The sequence below is a fragment of the Chelon labrosus genome (genome assembly GCF_963514085.1).
Source record: "Chelon labrosus genome assembly, chromosome: 3".
Classification (NCBI taxonomy): Eukaryota; Metazoa; Chordata; class Actinopteri; order Mugiliformes; family Mugilidae; genus Chelon; species Chelon labrosus.
In genome coordinates this window covers 26,083,812-26,104,752 of record NC_140339.1, presented here as the reverse complement: position 1 = coordinate 26,104,752, position 20,941 = coordinate 26,083,812, and the positions used below count along the sequence as shown (strand labels likewise).

The following is a 20,941-nucleotide window of genomic DNA, read 5'->3' as shown; positions in this document are numbered from 1 at the left end:
TGTTTTCCACATGCCTGCCTCTGCAGCTGTCCATGCTCATATCTAGGTTACACAGAAGGGGTTTTCCTCTTTTCCACAAAGAAAAATATGCCATGATTACCCTGAAAAAAGGCCAAAACTGCTAAAAAAGGAGATTCCAAGTATTGGTTCCACCTGGTCAATGGAGCTATATAGTGGTAGAATGGCAGACCATGTGGTAGGGTAATTATATAGGTATGGCTATGTGCAACTGCCAGTAGCTCTGACCTTGGTGGTTTTCTTTTACAGAAAGACACACAGAGGCTGTCAGAGGCTTCAACTACTCTAGAGTCACATTATGAACAGAATACATACGTATATCCTGAATATACCCCAATCTTTCTTTTTTCTTTCTCACCATGTTTGGCCTGTAAAACACGAGCCTGAACACCTCACATCCTCGATCTCTACGTGTATTAAATATTTTTATGTATCCTACAGCCAGTTGAATAGAAAAACATGGAAACCAAAGGACATTTATGCAACTCAACTCCCACACTGCTCTGCTGACATGATTCCACTCAATCAGCTCAAGTCTCTTTTTGTCCGCCGGGGACAAAACGTGTCTTTCTGCAGATATTGAAACAATGCTGTGGATCAGTGTGTGGGCTCATGCTCTCATGCCTGCCAGTAAGTTGTGACGTCTGGAAAGGGTTGGGAATTTGCAGAAATCTTCACTCTTCCTTTTCCCCATTGCTTGTTGGCTGCCTGCAAAAGGCCGTGGTGGTTTTATAAAACCTTGAAGTCAGGTTGCTGATCAGCAGAAATGGAGGATCAGAAAAGCCAAGTAGCAATAGACGGGAGACTTTCAGATTGAGGCCTTCTCTATGGAAGCTATTGTGCCTGCTGCTGCTTTGGGATATAAAAAAAATCAACCCCAGTTGCAGGAGGTCAACAAAAGTTTTCTATGTGGTCTAAACATAAATTTATTACATAAAGTCATGGTGTGTTCTTACAAACTGAACAGCAAGCTCCAGGTGCTGAGCGTGTGCATATTTGTATAGTCTTTGCTGAATGGGAACAAAGCTCTTGGCTTTGAGTCCAGGTGTCTCTGCCCTCCTTCTGTGCTTTCTTTCATCCTCTCAATACATTCTTGAATATTTTGAATGCGGCCACGGTCTGATGGATAGGGCAAATATTAGAACATTCCTGCATGTGGGGGCAGATCTGTCAAACGTGACAAGGCCAAGGACATGTGGACACTCTTTAAAAGACATTTTACCTAATAGAGTCTCTCCATCCTTCACACACACACACACACACACACACACACATACACACACACACACACACACACACACACACTCTCTGATAAAAGGCTTACTTTTTAACCATCCTTCCCTCTCAAGGACGTACTGAACACAAAGGGCCCTTTTATTCCAGGCCAAACAGCCTAATGGAGACACTGTCATAGTCCCATTTCATCAACATGTTCTTGTTGCCGAGGAGAATATGCGTCACTCTCTCTTGTAATCACTTAGTACTTGTGGACATTACCGTGACAAAAAAAGGAAAAACCCTTAGGGTAATTAAGATGATGGTGTTGAATATCATAAAGTGACAGTTTGGCTTTTAGGATTTATTTTGATGTCGGAGCCAAAAACTTTTTCATCTCCGTGTCGAGTTGGGAGTTTTGGCAGTAATTGCCAGATTAAGCAGTAGCTCTTTTTAAAACCCCTCTAAGGCTGGATGTCCTGCTTTCAAAGTTATAAGCGCTAACAGAGGAAGTCAAGCCAAAGTCCAGTGTGTGGATGTGCAATTTTGGCAGCAAGAGTTATAAAATAAGGAGTGTTGAAAAGCAGATAAGTGGTGTAACCGGTCCAGGTCTGATGCACGCACACGTCACCGGTGTGTGCAGAGCCAGAATCAGAGGATTAAGGGTTTCCTGACTTGCATCATGCGCTGCCAGTGTGAATTCCCCTTGACCTGATCGATCGCATATATTTTCATCTCAGGCCATCAACCGTGGGTTCAGGCAACTGCATGAACTCAACACCAAAAATACAAACAAGGCTGCCCGAAGCAATTATTCTATACTGACCAATGAACAAATGGGGGGCACTCAAAACAGGGGCCAAACAAAGCCCTGAAATCACAGAGAATTAACATCTGACTGCAGCACTATACTGAGCTTTTTACTGTCTAATTTGTGGTTAAGGTTTCGCAGCCAGTTACTTTAATGTTTTTGTTCAGCCACGCCATTGTTAGTGTGAGCTGTTTCCAGCTTTGCCATCCACTCTAAAAACCCACATACTGCTTCGCCTCAGCAGACAGACACAGTTTGTGGATAACTGGTGAACATAGGGTGGCATTTAGAAAATTAAGACCCAGGTATTTCCCGAAGTGTTGCAAGAAACAGAAAACAGGGCTAAACGGAAAGAGAGCTTTTAATTTGGACACATCAGACTGGTTAGTGTGGTTCTGTGTCCATATGTGTCCTTTTACAAACTAATCATTGTTAACACCAGTCAGTGGCCTGGGCACGGCATGTGTCGTCAGTTGTTGACAGTTAGCTTGCCTTTGGCTCTGAAATCTCAAGAGAAATGTTGTCTTGAATCTGGTTGAATGCACTTTAAAGGTACTCTAGAGCTTTCTTAGAAGTGGTTGTTTACAGCCTGGGATTTTGTGTTGGGAGATGGTATCAGACCTCAGGAAGTCAGTTGGCTAACGCCTTGGTGTTTACACTGCAAAGTCCATCTTATGCCTCTCTGACCCATTTCTATGACATGAAAACATGAAAAAAACACTAATCTCATACTAATTTGATCAAGGCGTGTAGTGCTGACTTTATTTTATGAATTTAAAATGCTAACTAATTATTTTTTCTGATCCTCACTCCTTTGCGCATTCTGCTTTAAGGTGTTAGACGAAATTGAGAAAGATTCGACCTTCCAAAAAATACCATATCCTTCATCAGGTATGAACCAGTGGTAAAAGTGTTCATAGCTACCAGTGTGTCTGAATATTTTCATTTTGTTTAATTTAGACTATGATGAAAGATCTCAAGTTCTACCTATGTTTGTTCTCATTGGCATTTTTTTGTTTTTGATTTGGGATGATTTGTAATGAATTTGCATTATTTGGCTAATTGCTGAATCGATGTGAGTGTTGTCATGAATGATCTTCAGTTCAATCAATGTTTCTTGCCAGAGATCTGATCTATAGGAATTATTTGAGAATTGCTCTTAGCTTTTGGAACAAATCTCACTTAATGTATGTAAAGAGACTTTTATGTTTCCATTTCCATTCCTCACTCCCATGAATGCCAGTCTCTTCAGTCATCTCTTTATTATGGTAAAAAAATCTAGACTTGTAGATACCTCTTCTGTCCTGTTTTGTATCAATATCCAGTTTAAATTCATCCAGGGCAACACATTTGGAAGTTATTTGCAACCCAAGACAACATCATTCTTTGTGTTTGAATATAATGAAGCATGCCGCGTCTTCCTAGCACGGTCCACAGTTACAGGAAATAGCTGACAGCAGGAATGCTCTCTCTCTCTCCTCATCTGTCTCTATAGGAATCAGCTCCACTACTGGTTGGCTGGCTTCTTCATACAACAACTTCCTGTAAACAAGCCATGCTGCCAAACACCCTCCTATCCTCCACCTCTGATCTCTAGGGATCTCCATTTGACCTCCTTATAGACCAGAACAATTGCTTTGAGCCCTCTTGAAAGAGTCAATGCTGCATTTTCTGGGGCATTGGCCTCTAGTTTGAAGGGAGATTTGAACTGCTGATCTAATTTGAGATGAAGTCCAGGCAAAGCTTATTGTTCTGAAGATGTTTTGTTTTGTTTTGCTGCGTGGATTTTTAATAGTATTTAAAAGGGGTGTTGCATAAAGATGATTGAATGACAGTGAAGAAGTAGCACGCTCAACAGTATTCCACTGTCACCCAATTATGTCTATGTCAGCGGATAAGTAACAGGAAATAACAGTTTAGATGATTCATAAATGTAGTATTATTACTAGTATAGACAGTGTCACCTTTAAATTGTATTGCAGACGAGTTCTGACAAGACCAAACGTAGGTTCTTTGTCCCTATTGTCTGAATATGACCCATCCAATGTCCAATGTTGGGTCGGCCTATCCATCCACCCTGACCTCCTCCATGCACAGACCTCTGCCTGTATAACTACAAAAGCTCCACTTAGCATGTGTTGTGGACACAATTCTTCTTCTTTGTGAATATACATAGTGTTCTCCCACGCATATGCTTTGTTCAGCCTCTGCGCTCTTCCTTCCATTTCTATGTGAAATTCTTATTTAAATGAGTCGATATTTTTCATGGTGTCAACTGTGCATTTTCAGCGCTGTCTGTATTGCCTGTCTCTGTGAAGCATGTATCTCTTTCTCTGTAAAAGTCTGATCCTGGTTTGTTTTCTTCATTCACAAATCCTTTGGGTTACAGAAGACGAATGAATGAATTAATGAATGTAGTTTTATTCTTATACCAAATATCAGCATTGGCCTCAGAAATACTGTATTCTGTACTACATGTATGTCCCGAAAAGTGAGCAAATGTTTTCCTTTTCTTTTTTGAACTGATTCTTTAATGTTCATAAGGAGACATATTTCTGAATGGAGTTCTCTGATGATGAAAGGCACATTTTCTAGGCAGATAAGTAAGACTATGCTGGGATTGCCAGAGGTTCTCTGGCATAACACCGTCTGCATGCTGTGTTTTTTATGCCACTTGGGTTTGGTTTGTTCAAAGTCATCTGACGTGTTTGCACGTGGTGAAGGGGGATGAAAGGTTGTTTACTGCAACAGTTCATCCTGTACTCCAATGTAAATCTGTGATTAAGACAAGAAGACTTAATACTGGAGAGAACTTGTGTCGAGTGAAGGTAACATCCACTTGAGGTTTATAGTAATCTTTAACCAAGTCCATGAATCCCTGTAACAAATCTACTGTTTTAGAAACGTGTTGTCACCCGCTGATACCATAGACCCACATTGAACTAAAGCAGTAAGCAGGACTGTGCAGCCTCTTCAGGTATCATGAGTTTGCTCTATGAGCATGTTTGGTCCTGGGTCCTGGCTGTGGTTTAGAGGAATCCGGATTGTCTGGTTTTTGATCTGACTCTGGATTAATTAAATCTGTTTATTGTACTATTGGATTTATTGTGTTTCCTTTATTCGATACATTTCCCAATAATACTCACTGACAAGCCCAAACGTTGTGTGAAGAGTTGCTGATTGCAGTGTCTGTCCATGTTTTTGTGTTTTCTGAAATGCATGTAATGCAGCAGCCTTTCAGTGTTTCCCATCCTTGTGTCTGTTCGTCAGGTGAGCGGGCGGTTTGCAGAGAAACATGACTGCCAACAAGAGTTCGAAGGCTGTGCCTCATGCAGGAGGGGGTAAAGCTCCCCGGGACATCCCTGACAGGTCAGTGACATCTGGGACAAGGTGGACTATCTGATGTGTACTTCCAGTCGTATCATGTGTTTTCAGTTGATCCGTCTGGCTGAATCTTTGTGGATCTTTTAATTTTAAACAGAAATAAGTGCTTTACTTAATATACAGTAAGTTCATTCATTTTCAACCATTTCTCTTCATCAGTGATAGTCTTATTCTTTCTCTCACGGGAAAAACAACAAATGATTGTCAATCATGATAAGAGTTCCAAAGCTTTTACAAGTACAATCCTGTTTCCTGGACAAGGGCCCCATCCACGTCTGAATTGTAAGTACTGAGCTGAAGCTTGTGTTAGCATGTTGAGAGCTGACAAGGTCCTGCTGGGAAAGGGAAAAATGGAAATGTCATGTGATATCTAGACTTCATTCGTTCAGTTCACCAGTCTGTCCATTTTTACCAGGACCGGTTTGACCTGTATCCAGAAAATTGGCATACTAGTAACAAAACACAAAAGTCGTAGTATGATGGCTGATTCTGAGCACGATGATTGTTGGCACTGGTGTTGCTGTTGGTATTCTAATGCGTTAATGCTGCTGTTTGACTGGGGGTGTTGCTCATTCACTCACTTATTTCTTGTGCTGATGGCGACAGTGGTAAACACACACAAAAGTCAGCAACCTGTGGCGGCTGGTTTCTCTGATTGCTTGTGGTGTACTTGAGGCTTACTGGAAGTGCCAAACTACATAAATCAAATTACAAATTTTATGACATCGTTAATCTGCTGTCAAATGTGCATGTTTACCACAGAGGAATATACAGCATTCCCCATGGTGTATATCTGATAAGTGATCAATGTTATTTACTCACAAAGCTCTATCACTATTCCTCTCTCATGATAACTGTGCATTTAACCTGCGTCTTTTTTAATTAAGTGAATTGGGATTGTCGAGCATCGGCAGCTTGTGGCCCTCATGGGCTCCTGTTACTAGAGAATCTTTAGCTAAGCTCATGAGACATGAAGCAAAGATACATTGCAGCGCCATGTTTTAACAGATGGAGTGGGTTTATTTGTGTTGGATAGCGCTACACAATGCATTCCCCCCTCAAACTAAGAAATTAAGCAGGATTCAGTTTCCTGGACAAATTATACCTGCACTCAACTTCATAGCCTCAAGAGACACACATGGCAACACACACCAATGTAGCTGCAATATCTGGATTCGACTCTTGCTCTGGGGTCCAAAATAATACAGAAGATGTAGCCAATGTAATGAGCATCATATATATATATAATCAGAAATGCACATTCATTTTTTTTACTGAAACATTCAAATCTCTCGATTTTGTTCTTGATCACAGCTGCAAATTAATAAGTGACAGATGATAAATTTTGCACATGCTGAACTGCAATAGAAATGCTGGTTCTGTGAGCTGTCTCCTCTCTCCATCCTGGTCAGTAACGGGAAGTGGCTTGTGGTTAGCATGCCCTGCAAGTCTGAGTGGAACCCAGAGGCCAGGTTGTGACTGGCATTCAGCTCTTTGTACACTACTGTATGTGAGGTCGGACCAGCTGAAGCTGACTAAACTGGGCTTATTTTTACAAGTGGGATCCAGACCGCTGAAAACCCCTGAAGTTCCCCACGCCCTGAATAGGCAGAGCTATAAAAATTTGGTTTTGTGTCTAATTGAGAGTCCTTCATGTTATGGGAGTAATTCTAGCCAAATGAGGCCATCAAATCCTAATGAATATTATTCAACGACAACATGTGTTATGTAAAGTATGTAAATGTAAATTGCTCAAATTGTAAAAGCAACCATTTCTGTTCAGTCACTCGAGTCAAACTAGCATTTCACAAGACTCTTCATAATTTAATGTGCTCTTAGAGGTGGAAGAACTCAGATCTTTCACTGAAGCAAATGTTCACACAAATCTCACTTTACTAAAAGTTTATGAGTGTGGATTATAATTAGAGATGCATAAGCATGTCTGACCGAGGTAGAGCTGATTTTACTCATTTTATAAACCTTCAGGTTAGTTAATTGACTGTATAACAAGTCATATATTCATTATCATGATTCAATAAAAAATAATGACAGCTGTCAGATAAATGTAGTAACAAATACAATGTTTCCCTCTGAAATATAGTGTAGTAGTAGTAGCAGTGTTACACTTCTACTGTACAAGAACAATGGAAGTGTAGTTAGCTTTAGTATGTAATCAAATTGTCTTAATTGCATCACGCCACTGTCATTAAGTGTGTGCAGTACGTATAGAATAAAACACAGATGCAGTCGACATGAAGCCATACCAATATTTTCTTATACATAGTCTTTTTATTGCTTGTCTTTTCACTTTGGTGAGCACAGAAACACGATTGCTGAGTGTTTGGTCGGTTTGCTACTAAAACGTTCTTCAGTCATTCTCCTTGGCACAGGTTTTGTTAGGAGATTGCCAGGAAAGCAGTGGGATTTAATTTGCTAGACAAATTCTAATAGCTCCCCTCTGAAACGCTGCAACACATGCTGACTGCTGATTAACAACAGCGTGCTCAGAAATGATTTTATTCACCGTGTGGTCTGTTTGACTTTTTGTGGGTTTTAAATGTGCAGGGCTGGAAAGCGACTAAGTACATTAACAATTTGAAGGTATTTGTTATTGTGCTTCCATTTGGTCCTTCTTAGACTGTGCTGCATTTAAGTCACAAATATTTTGAGTGCTTCTTCAAACACTGTTAATACGAAAGTCTTTACAGGGGGGTGTCCTGTAAACTCTGTTCAAGCCCAGGTCAGTATATATTTGCGTTACGACTGTGAACAACGTTTACAAGAACAAGAATCAGGCTTTATTACTGGCATGTATGGTACATATGCAATTAATTCATAAAAAAACAACAGTGTACATCCTCATACGAAGTAGCTGCAGTAACTACTGCTACTGTTATCTACTGTTAACATTTATAAGATATATGAACATGCAATGAATTACTTGAAACATGTAGTTGTAAGTGTTTATATATATATATATATATATATATATATATATATATGTATATGTATGTGTATGTATATATATATGTATATGTATGTGTATGTATATATATACGTATATGTATTTAAACATTACAACTTTAACTCTTCTTTGGACACCAGCTAAATTTAATGATTGACCGTTTCAGTCATAAACATTTTAAATAGTGACAACAACATTGCAGTGCAATCGAATACTAACTAACTAAAAATGAAGTGATGAGACTCAAGTACAGCTTTACCAAAATAGATTTAATTTCTGATTAATTATTTTAGATCTGTGACTCAACAAAAGCCTGACTGGTGTTTTAGAAGTGGGTTGTTTGCAGTGGCTGATTGTACGCGTTGAGATTAGGACAGATGACAAAGTTCTTTGTTTGCATTGTAAAAATAATATGTTTGCTTCTCTAAAAAAAATCACTGCGGCATTATTTTTAGGAACTTATTAACTAACCTGGGGACTGATTGTATCTATGTGTGGATACATGAACACATATACTTTTTTCTTTACATGAGAATGAGTGATTGCAAAAGCAATACTATTTTCGCATGAAATGTTTTCTGACGCAGTATCATGTTTGGTTATTCTTGGCTAAATCATGTTCGCTGAGTTCATATATCAGCCTGATTAATCGCAACATTGCATGCATTGTGTGAATAAACATCTTTTCAGCTAACTGTAGAGCACTAGAAGCCATCAGTTAGAAAAATGAAGTCCAGTCTTGAATTTTCATACTGCTGCAAGGAAAGTAAGATAAGATACATCCATCATGCTCTTAAAGCTTGAAGCTCTTATCTGTTGTAAAAGTCTCTCCACCCTGGAGCTGGAGGAATGAAACCAGGGAAGGGCAGATAGGTGTGAAGCCGGATCTGTCCCAACCTGCATTGTTGTATCACACTCTGCAGCCCTCAGCTTCCTCCTCCCATAGCTCTTGTTATTTTAACCACGACTATGACATCAGATCTCCCAACGCTTCACTTTCTCAGGAATTAGTCACATCGTGACACCGTGCCTGAAAGACTATGAGTGGTAGCTCTGCAGTAGATGTATGTGGAAATTTTGCCTCTCTGTGGAAATACTAAAGGAGGTGAGCACTGTGAGAAAACTTGTGTGCATGTGGTAATCGATGATAGAGTCAGCAGCAAGAGTGGGGCTACAGCTGCGCCTATTATCTCTTAGCTTCAGGAATCAGTAAAGGCTTTGAGGCCCAGAGAGCAGCAGTGAGACTTCGACAGGTAAGAGCGTTGTAGTAAATCTCGTTTGGCATTCTGTTTTCTGTGTGAGGTCCGCGGTGATTCTCCTCAAGTGATTTGATTATGTGGAAAAATCCACAGTGGCATTTTAATGTAGTCTGTATTTCCTTTGGCTTTTATTTTGATCTCATTCTGCCAAAGACAGAATACTTTCCTGTGGTTATTCTGAATTCATGGCTCAGGTTTTCTTTCTGTCTTTGATCTTGGAAATTAATTTAAAACTTTCAGACGATTCTTTTACTTTTCATGCTGTTCATGCGGCAGGGTTGGGCGGAATTGTTGGCAGCTTTTATCACTCGCCTCTTTTGGCTTGTTAATGTTTGATTTTTTACAGAGAATCCTATGATTGCTTACCTTTGTTCACACCTTTCTTTGTCATGTTTTAAGGTGCCAGTCTACATCACCGTGTCCTGCTCTCTCTGCCAGCCAGGGGCAAGGCCAGCAGCCCCTCCTCAGCGACAGCGAGAACTCTGGCAAGCAGAGTCGGTACGTCAGGACTGACGGCAGGTTTCTGTTGCGTGCTGGACGGAATAGCAAGACAGCAAGCCTGTGCAGTGGTGCATCGCTCACAGGTGAAACTGAGTCTCAAGGCCGTCTCACCAAGTCAAAGAGTATCAGCTGCCTGGACAACAGGCTCTCTATTTACAAGCCCCCATCTCAAACCAGGTCCTGTCAGGAAAGTCAGGGCATCCAGGAGCAGAAGGAGAAACAAGGGGATCTCTCCGCGGGAGATGGACATAATGGTAGGCCCCTGAGCTGGAGTACACTTTCACTGGGACCTTCCTCTAACCAAGGCCACAAGCGCACCCTCTCTCTCACCCGCTCAGTGGTAGGTGTCCCCCCAACAACAATCCGCAAAAAGATCTCAGAATGGGAGTGCAGAAGGGTATCTCTACCTAGGATGAGCTTGTGTCTGGATAAAAGAGGAGGTGAGCGTGTTGGCGGTAGTGAGGGCTGCCCAAGCCTCCTCTCTTCTCCCTGTAGCGAGAAGACTTTTGACTTTAAGGGAGTCCGCAGGATGAGCACAGCGTTCTCTGAATGCTCCTACACAGAGACAGAAGAAGAGGAAGGGGTTCCAGAGAGAGATGGCCTAGGTCGTTTTCAGAAAAGGATAAGTAAGACGGAGTCCTCAGGAACATTTGTACGTTCCTTGTCTGCTCGTAAAGAGACATCAGCAGTCCTCAACAGGATACAAAAGATTGAGCAAGCCCTGAAGGACAGTCCCAACCCTCTCCCTCCACGTTATCTGAGTAACTGCTATGCTCCAGATAAGACAAGACAAAAATCATTTTTGATAGGTGATGACTTGGACAGTACATGCACCAGTAAGCGCAGCAGCATTTGTTCAGTGGCCACTGAACCAGATACTGTTCTGGTGTCTGATAAGCTGTCTAAACTCAGACAAAGGTTCAGTGTGAGTTCAGCCCGGTCTGAGAGCCCAGAGCCACCCAGCCAACAGACATCAGTTGGCACACCAGTCAACCCCTTACCTAAACCCAAACGCACTTTTGAATACGACGCCAAACGGGACCAGAAGGGTGTTTTGCCAGCCAATGGACTACCTCCAGATGGAGCCTCTGAGTCTCCACCGCCTCTGCCCTCAACCCCTGCACCTGGCATGACACGAATGGCTAAGAGCGAAGGGAGCACTCCCACGAGAATCCAGGACAGGTGAGGCAAAAACATCTGCATATTATATGTCTCTAATCCTCGAGGTGAAAATGCATGATATTTATTGCAGTCAGCTCGAACACAGTTAGCAGTGTCAGTTTGTTTCCGACATTTTCACACAGTAATACAATAAGTCACACAACAAAACATCAGCGGCTATGGATTCGTTTATCTCCTTTGAGGGGATTTCTTTTCTTTGAGGCACTTGTAGAAGTTTCGAACATGTCTGAAATTCTTGTAAAGAATTTGGGTTGCTGATTGTGGCTACTTGCTTTGTTGATGTTGATGCTTAATAAGTTACTGATTAGTGTGTCTGGTTGCAGCACTCAGTTTGTTTTAGTGAGGTGTCATTTTTACAAAAGTTGCAGCTTTTAAGAAGAATTCCCCATGAATAATGTTACTATAGGTTTATCGTGTAGTAACCGGCTACTGCATAAAAGCTGCTCACACTAAAAATAACAGATTTTTTATAGTTTTACTAGCTAGCAGCAGTGATAGATAAATCAAATATGTATTTGCCAAATCTTTATTGCCGAACGCTGCTCTTTTATAACACTCAGGATTAGACATACTCAGTATTTTGTGTGAGGGTGGGGCGTCTTCACATCTAACTTATGTGAAATGGGCATGAAATCCTTAAACATCCATCCCTTGGACTCTGTGTTTAACATTCCTGTGGCCCTAGCAATTTCAGACCAGGCTTAAAAGCCACAAGCTGTCGATGGCGCGACATGACCATACTGTAGATCCGTGCACTAATGTAGCTCAGTGAACAGTTTCTGCAGTGCTTTGACATGTGATGTGTGCCTGACACTGTACAGAGAACACGCAGAAATAGTAAGATATCTGCATGTTTACTTGTGACTAATCTGGAATTTCCTTGTGATTGGAACACATGTTGATCATAGTGTTTTTGGTTTTATCGCTAATACTTTTTTTATTAGAATTTTTTAGAAAAAAACAGTGACTTGGATTTGAGATAGGAAGGTTAGAAGAGCCTTAGCCACCTGTTCAGTGTTTCTCCGTGTCACTACGAATGCTGGAAGTCTGCCTGGACTATTTTTAAAACCATCTTTATTTTTTATGTCTTCTCTTATCTGTCTGCATTCTTTAAGTTATACACTGACGCTTATCGGCTCTTCTTCCCTGTAATTTTGTGTGTTCGACCATTCTACGTCTCGGCTTATTTCAGCTTTCTTCATTTCTCTCCAGGGAGTCGTGCGAGTCGGAGGATGCTGCAAGCTTGCCGTCTTCGTATCCGTCCTCACCCACAGAGAATGGCGCACTGACCACAGATACACGGAGTCGACCCAATTCCAAAAGCACTTTAGAGGAGAATGCCTATGAGGACATAGTAGGTAAGCGCTCTGGTTTGCTGACTTTGAATAGAAGAAAGTCTGGTTTCTGTCTCTGTCATGATAATTTGATCAAAGTTAATGTAATTTTTGTGTCAAAAGATGACAACATTTTTCTGGTCTCTGCTTCTTGAATGTGCATATGTTCTGGTTTTCGCTATCTACCATGGATTTGGGTTTTGGACCAAACAAGGTAGCTTGTATGTTAACAAGAGCCTCGGGAAGTTGTGGATGTTCATTTTTGACTATTTTATGAACTATAAAACCAATTATTCACAATTCACTATTAATGAAAACAATTACAGTGATCTTCATGAGGCAGATGAAATTTTTCCATATATTGTGTATTCATGTTTTTATGACTGCATTTTACTCAGATAAAACCAGAGGTAACATAAACTGAAAGCATCGATGCACAGTTTTAATAGCTGATGATAGTCACCTGTATTTAAAGATGGTAGACAGTAGGGTGTCAGAGTTTAAAGTTACGCACAGTCAAGGGTACTGTCCCTTTGAGTGACAGGTGGGTGGCCTCACACATTGCTGGACGCCACTTTCCTGCTTCATTTCCAAGTTCCCAAGACGGTGGTGGCAGCCAGAGCCACCACATGGACCTTCGAAACCTCTCTTCAGGAATCCTGTGGGGGAAGTCACAAATGGTTCATCTATCTGTATATGCAGTCACTGATTCAGAACCTTCCACAAAGAATAAATACACACATTATTTGATCACTTTAATTGCAACGTAAGCCTTTAAAAGAGTAGCTAAAGGTTTTAGGGGATCTTGATTGTGAGGTTGGCTCCTCCTCCTGCATCTGCCCCATGTGGAAATGTAAGGTATAGAAGTAGCACTCAGCCTGAACTTAAGATTAATGGATAACATGTGGCTGTGAAGGTTGTATTTGATAGTCTGGTTATCTACATTTTTCACACGCTGCTACCCAGTACTCCCCAAACACATGTTCATAAAGTGAGCGATAGAAAACTCTCACACCGCACACTGTACGTCTCACGATAAACAGGATCAACTCAATAGTTTGTTCTCTGAGATAATGTGTGTATGAAATGCTGGACATGCTGAGGAGCCAAATTCCTTTCCACTAGCAAATGACCCCCGGCCTTCTGCCCAGTTCAGTTGCCAACTCCCCCGGTGCATATTTAATGTGGTGAAAATGTGTGTCAGTGCGAGTGCAGACTCATGATGGGGCCTGGATTTCACATGCAGTAAAGTTTTCACACAGTGGAATATTTTTCAGGATAATTACTCAGTGATGACCAAATAAGGGCTGGATTTTAAAATATAAACAAACCCAACTTTATCATTTTTTAATGGAATCAGGGATTTGTGTTAACCTCATAAGCCTTTTTTTTTTTTTTTTTTGGCTGAAGATGTGCAGTAGTCTCAGAGAGAGCATCAGGGCATGACGGATTTTCATGTGAATCCCAACAAAGCCCCCATTGTTCATCCAGCACAGTGAGTGTGGAGTTTGCAGCTTTGCAACACACTTTTGCCAGGCTTTGTTAGGTCTTGACAAAGACGTTGTTTCTGAGTAAGTCCGAAACTGCTCAAGCAAAATCTGTTAAACCGAAATTCTCCTAGAGAAGAATGAAGGGTTTCACTTGGACTATGAAGTGGTTACAGGTCTGATGATTCATTTAAGAAGCTGCCTCAGTGTTAGACAGACAAAATCCTGTTTTTTGGCACCTATGCTAGACGACAGATGTTTAATTCAAGTCTTTTGTAACCTGTGCCACAGTTTTCTACACATGCATGATAGATAGTGTTATTAGGGCACTATTTAAGTGCTTGTGTTGATGAGTGAGCCAGTGAGTGATGTGTTTACAGGCAGATGAATCACATCTTGTGCACCGGTGACACCATGATTCAGCCGTCTGCTCTTGTGAATAAATCTCTGAGACGGTCTGGTACATGTGATGAGTGTTACAGTTACACTTAGACAATTACATACACAGATGCACATATTATTTGGTGCACGAAATACTGTGCATTCTTTCACATAACATCTCCAGTGCAGGTCATAAATGATGGAAACACTGCATGGTTTACGGTGCTGCCAAGTGCTCTTGCAAACTATAACCTGTTTTTCATCTCTTGCACATTTCTGTTTGGAACAGTGCATACTGTAGCTCTCTATTTCATAGGGCTAACTGACACTGACGTCGTTGGTATAGTTTGTCCTGTGCCTCACCCTGCCCAGAAGGGCCTTTGTTAACACAAAAATGTACAATCACAATGTGCCGCTGAGGTGTGTTCACTCCCTGCATAATACTGAGTGTCTGGGAGTGTGTTAGAGAGAGATCTGGATGTTTGTAATCAGAGGAGTAGATTAGTACCCTCCAGTACATAAGCAGCTGTAAAGACATATCATTTTCCCAGCAGGCTGTCATTACAGTATTGCTCGTGTTTAATGGAGTAGCAGCCCAACGTGGGGTCAGACTGAGCCCTCTTATTCTGCTCCTCAGCTTTAATGATGCTCAGAAAATTACTCCCCTAAGCTAATTTACTGCCTGACACAACATAACGCTCTAAAGGCAGTGTTCCATGTCTGTATATGCATGCATGGGTGTCTGTACAGGTCCAATAATTAACCTAAAAATAGATAACCGAACAAAGCTCTGTCTGTATTTCAATCTAAGGTGTTAAGAAACACTTACTTATTGTTTGAGAAGCAGAGTTCATCACGTTTTAAGCTAATATCCTCAGGAAGAAGGAACACAGCTACCAAATCGATTCTTGTTTTTCCAGCCTCTCCTGACAGATAACACTGATTTTCTTTCTTTTAAAAGTTCCCTTCATGCATTTCGACGCCATCTGGCTCTGTTTTTATTCCTCTCTGTGGTTTCTTCTCTTTCTCACAACCTTTTTCAGACCCTGCCAAAAAGCTATTCTCAGAGCACATGTCTGAATAGACATTGAGCTGCGCCGTTACACAAGTTTTCTCTTTATTGAAGTTGGTCCTCTGCCAGGTGACATCACTTAGAGCTTTGCAATGCTGTGTAATGTGCTTTCCTTTTCTATAGAACAGTAGTCTGTGGTCAGTAGTAAATAATTGAACACATTGTGTGCAAATTATCTGTTTGTTAAATCTTATTGCTTACAGCTTATTTGAAATTCCACATAATGTTAAAAATGATTTAAAACTTGTTGAAATACTCAAAAATTTACACTTACACCGACCAGCCACAACATTAAAACCACTGACAGGTTAAGTAAATAACATTGAGCATCTTGTGACAATTCAGTGTTCTGCTGGGAAACGTTTGGACCTGGCATTCATGTGGATGTTACTTGGATATGTACCACCCACCTAGACCAGACCAGACACCCCCCAAATACAAGGTGTTGACCTGGCCTCCAAATTCACTAGACCCCAAACTGATCAAGTATCTTTAGGATGATCCACGGAACCCAACCCATAGGACCCAAAGACCCCCGCTAACGACATTCTGTTGCCAGACACCACAGGACACCCTCAGAAGGCCCATGTCCATTCTCTGAGGAGTCACAACTGTTTTGGAGGCACAAGGGAGACCTACACAGTATTAGGAAGGTGGTCATAATGTTATGCCTGATCAGTGTACCTAGGTATAAGTTATATATGTCATTTCATGTCTTGAAGCAGTCTTTAGATATTCAAACAGTAAAAGAATCAGTGAGAAGAAGACCCACTTATCATCTCTCACTTGCATGCCTGGACAGTGACTCATCAGCGTTGTTTCCAGTGTCCAGAAGTTTCAGCTGGGGCCTGTGGGGCCCGGTGCCAACAGTAACTGTGTTGAAGAAATTGACCTTTGACTTACCTTTGTGAGTGATCTCTTTTTGGTCTAACCACAGGGAGGCTGTTATGTGCTCCGGACACCCTCTGCTGCCCTTTGTTTAGCCTCTTTGACCCCTCAGCCTCATCTGTCTTCTTCCGTCAAAACAGCCTCTGTCCCTGAAGATTACTAGCTTTACTGCTACCGTTATATTTGAACTGTACTGAATACTCACTTCATCTCCACAGAGAAGGAGAATCCATATGAGGATGTTGACCTGAAGCGGAAGAGTTTGGGTCGGAAGCCTTGCCTGTCAGAGAGCAGCAGGTCTTGGAGCACCATGGACAGAAAGCTGAACTCTCCACCTCAGGTAAGTCACTTCAGTAAGGCACTTTGGATCAGCAGCACAGATGTGTTTTCCTATTGTTAACATAACAGATATATTTTCCCATGGTAACGTACATCCACTCTCTTGGTGTTAGTGCTGAATCCTGGATAAGATCTCTCAAAGAATCTCACACCTCATTTGTGTGGCTGCAGGAAACAGTTTGACATGTTTAGACCAAGTGATGTTCACAGAAAGGCCCATCTGCAGATTTGGCTTCTTCAATTCAACACTGAAACTTGTTTCACTATAAAAATAAAGAGAAGGGGCCTTTGGTCAATACTGCTGAAAAACAATCCTTAATCTGCTACTTTGTAATGAACACAACAGAAGAAGAACTGCTGAATCTGTTTACAGCGCTACCAAACAAGCTCATGTTGTTCTCATAAAGAAGTCCATCAATAAGTGGATTTTTTTCCAGTTTTTGTTTCCTATCACCCTGTAAGCAAATGACATCTGCTTTCATGTTGCACACAGTGGTGTTTTCTACACAACAGAAAGACACAAAAGCGAAGCCACTGGAATAGTTTTAAACCCGTCAGCTGTCACAGATTTAGAAATCAACCATTCTTGTTTTTGAAGAAGCATTTTTAAAGAGATCAGTGCTATCCTCCAAAATTAAAATAAACTTTGTGTTTCCTGTGACTGCTTCTCAATAAAAGTCATCCTGTGTCCCCCTGGCTGAACGCATTTTATGTTCAGTTTGCACTGTTTAAGTAGCTTATTACACTTGAGATACTGTCGTAGGGAGAGAAACATAAGAATTATGCTTTGGTAAACAGTAAGCTCTAAAAGCCATGGATGTATAACGTGTATCAAATTTTCTGTATTCTTTTCTCTGTAACTAGTTGCCTTCCAAACCCAGTAGCCAGTCCCTTCGCCTCCCTGGTCCGAGTGACAGGAAGAGCCACCGGATGTCACAGTTGTCCAAGCGCTACAGCCACGATGAAATGCTGCTCCTTCCCCAGATCGGTGTATCAACATCGCCTTGTGGTCTGCTGGATAATAGCCTCTGTAGCGGCAGTGATACCCTGGCCTCACACAGGCACTGGAGGATCCCCAAGGTACACAACGCTGGATCCTATACAAACACCTACACTAAGTCCTTGCAGATCTAAGACCGTGTTGTCTTTCCGCTCCTGCTTCACAGACAAGCTCAGGTTTCTGTAGGGACCAAGTCAGGCTCTGGATCACTTGTAATTCCTCAGTTTAGAAAAAAAGATTTTTAAAACACAGTGTCTTGATGCATGTAATTACTGAACAAATTTCAGCCCTTTCTCAAGAACTCTTCTCAAAGCCTTTCAGTGTTATTTTTCTAACCCCTAACACACATGTATAGTATTATACGCTGTTACTTTTGGCCAGGTACAACCCTGCTTCCTCTATACTTAGGATCAAAAGAAACTAAAGTTTACTTTCCTCACAGAGAATTTCCTCTTTCCTCTGTTTATAGCTGGTCCAGAGGATCAATTCCATTTACTGCACTAAACGTGGGAAGAAGAGGCTGAAGAAGCTGTCCATGTCCAATGTTGAGACTGCATCTTTGAGAGGTAAGGGTTCTCTTTATTCCCTTAATCCGCTGGCCAGATGAGAGAGTAAATATTTGTGCCTCAGCCTCCCACACAGAGTTCTCGCTGTGGCCCTCTCATGACATATACGCATGTTTGTGAAATTGCCCTCTGACCCATAGAAAACCTTCTTGTCTGTCTAATATCTGCCTCCAGATGACAACAGTGAGAGTGAGAGTGACTCTGATGACAGGTTCAAAGGTGAGTGACAGCTTTCATACTGCACTGGAGAGATGCTATATTTCACAACTTTTCTCTTGGAGCTCTTTTTCTCTGTTTAGAATTTAGCAGGTGACCCGGCTCGACCGGCCAGACCGCAAAACTGAAACTGAAACATTTGCCATATTTACAGATTATCACCAGACCATACACCATTCATCACATATCTAAATGCAATAAGAGGAATAAACTGATTTAGTCATGGTTTCACCCTGTGTTGGGCTCTTACGTTCAGTAGTGTTGGTAAATACATTGCAGCAGTATTTCATTTCCTGACAGCCTTGAGGTAAATACCATGTGAACTTCGGATTTTTATGCCGTACCATGAATTTTGTATGGATTATGTTCTCTTGCTTCCTCAGCTCACACACAGAGGTTGTTGAAACTACAGTCCATCCTTCGACGAGCCCCTAGCTACCGCACACTGGAGCTGCAGCTCATTGAGTGGCAGGAGAGAGAACTCTTTGAGTACTTTGTGGTTGTTTCTCTGAAAAAGAAACCCAGCAAGAACTCCTACTCCCCTGAGGTCACATACCAATTCCCCAAGGTAAAACTCATAACTGAATCCTGCTGCTGGTTCTCAACTTTTACACCTGGCACAGGCTGAATTGTTTTTACACATCAAGCAAAAATCCATGTGTCAGTGCACCTCGAATATAAAAAAGGAACTGTCCAAAATACTGCACAGATACAAACATGAAGACAGCACAAGGTGTTGACCTGGCCTCCAAATTCACTAGATCCCAAACTGAACAAGTATCTGTGGGATGATCCGCAGAGGCCCCTCATGGTCATAATGTTGGATGTCACTGTTGAATGGTTTCCAAAGCTGAAATGGATCCTAACCACATCATTACCACTGTTTAATGCCTTTTAAACACACTTGTGTTACTAGGGTTATTAGGCTGTTTTTCCCATAGTTATAGCATTAAGTAATTTAAGCCACAAATGCCAGTGCATACTCTGTGGGCACATGTGAATGTTCAGTTTGTTGATAATAATTGTTGTATGGGCATTTACAATTTGTCCTTTTAGTTATTAAAAAGTATATTTTGGAGTTTTTGTTTTCAGCAGCAGTGTCCAGAAAACACTAAATGTGTTGTTGGGTTAATGAGGGCTGGAGGGAGCAAAAGTTTAACCTTGAATTGGAGAAACATTAGTCTGGGTATTTATAGGTCACTCAGACATCCATGGGGATTTTTAAAAAGGGATGAGAGAGTCATCTGAAGGAGAATGAACTGACTGAAATCCTCTCCTCTCCTCTCCTCTCCTCTCCTCTCCTCTCCTCTCCTCTCCTGATCACAGCTGGAAAGGCCCACCAAGCAGATGAGGGAGGCAGAACAGAGGCTCAAAGCCATTCCTCAGTTCTGTTTCCCAGATGCAAAAGACTGGAGTCCTGTCTCAGAGTACAGCAGGTATGGCCAAGAACCTCCAACATAGGATCAAATTCATTGTTCTTGTATGTCAGGTCACTAATCTGTCTCATCCTTTGAAGCTGAAAGGGACGTAACACAGCTGTTTTCACTGTCCTTTTTGTGTTGTGTATATTGACCTTCCTGTGTAAAATCAGTAGAGGTTTTAGCTGTTACAACATGCAGTATTGATAAAAGTGTAAATTAATATTATTATTTTATCATAGCTAACACAAATGTTCCCACAATCTATTCTGAAACTATTCTTATCAGTAATTCTTTTCCGGTACTGATTATATTTCAAACACCTCCACCCTTTTTTTTGCCAGCGTGTAGGAAAGAAACATTTATAGTGCATACATAGTGCACCTGCTACACTATTGCATAAATGTGAAATGGGGCCAGGCCCAACAGAAAGGTGCTGTGCAGTCCTAATTATGTCCTCTGCCTGATCCTCATGTGTGTACATTTGTTTTGGCTACAGTGAGACTTTCTCCTTCATGTTGACTGGAGAGGACGGCAGTAGGAGGTTTGGGTACTGCAGACGCCTGCTGGTGAGCCACCGTTCAGTTCCTCTTCATCTACTCCCCGTCCACGCCCTGCTGAGGCCCGTTTGTTGTGACAGGCGTTTCTATTTGAACGTGATGCAGTTTTCCTGTGGTGCCGTTAATGTGTTGCATCAACATGCGCCGTGGTAACAGGAAAGAAATCATTAAAAAAAAAAAAAAAAAAAACAGCAAACAAAACAAAACAGTTCAAAGCTGAACTGGGTGTGAAACCCTTTTTAAAAATCGGTGGAAAAATATAGATGCTGAAAAAGATTATCCCTCTTCCTGTTGTAGCAGCAGATCTGCATTAGTGTAAAAGAAAAAAAAACATCTGAAATGGCA

General features: G+C 41.4%; 1 protein-coding gene across 2 annotated transcripts in view; it reads left to right on the top strand.

Annotated features, from left to right (window-relative positions):
- Positions 1–20,941, top strand: part of dennd2b (DENN domain containing 2B) — a 45,776-nt gene that overhangs the window by 9,835 nt on the left and 15,000 nt on the right. For both annotated transcript variants that reach the window (XM_084540765.1, XM_084540764.1), the window contains exons 2-11: positions 5,315–5,413; positions 10,052–11,335; positions 12,548–12,693; positions 16,716–16,837; positions 17,701–17,916; positions 18,306–18,402; positions 18,577–18,621; positions 19,002–19,186; positions 19,945–20,054; positions 20,536–20,605. In XM_084540765.1, the coding sequence (XP_084396891.1) occupies positions 5,340–5,413; positions 10,052–11,335; positions 12,548–12,693; positions 16,716–16,837; positions 17,701–17,916; positions 18,306–18,402; positions 18,577–18,621; positions 19,002–19,186; positions 19,945–20,054; positions 20,536–20,605 (2,349 nt within the window). In that variant the 5' untranslated portion in view covers positions 5,315–5,339. The remainder of the gene's footprint in view (positions 1–5,314; positions 5,414–10,051; positions 11,336–12,547; positions 12,694–16,715; positions 16,838–17,700; positions 17,917–18,305; positions 18,403–18,576; positions 18,622–19,001; positions 19,187–19,944; positions 20,055–20,535; positions 20,606–20,941) is intronic.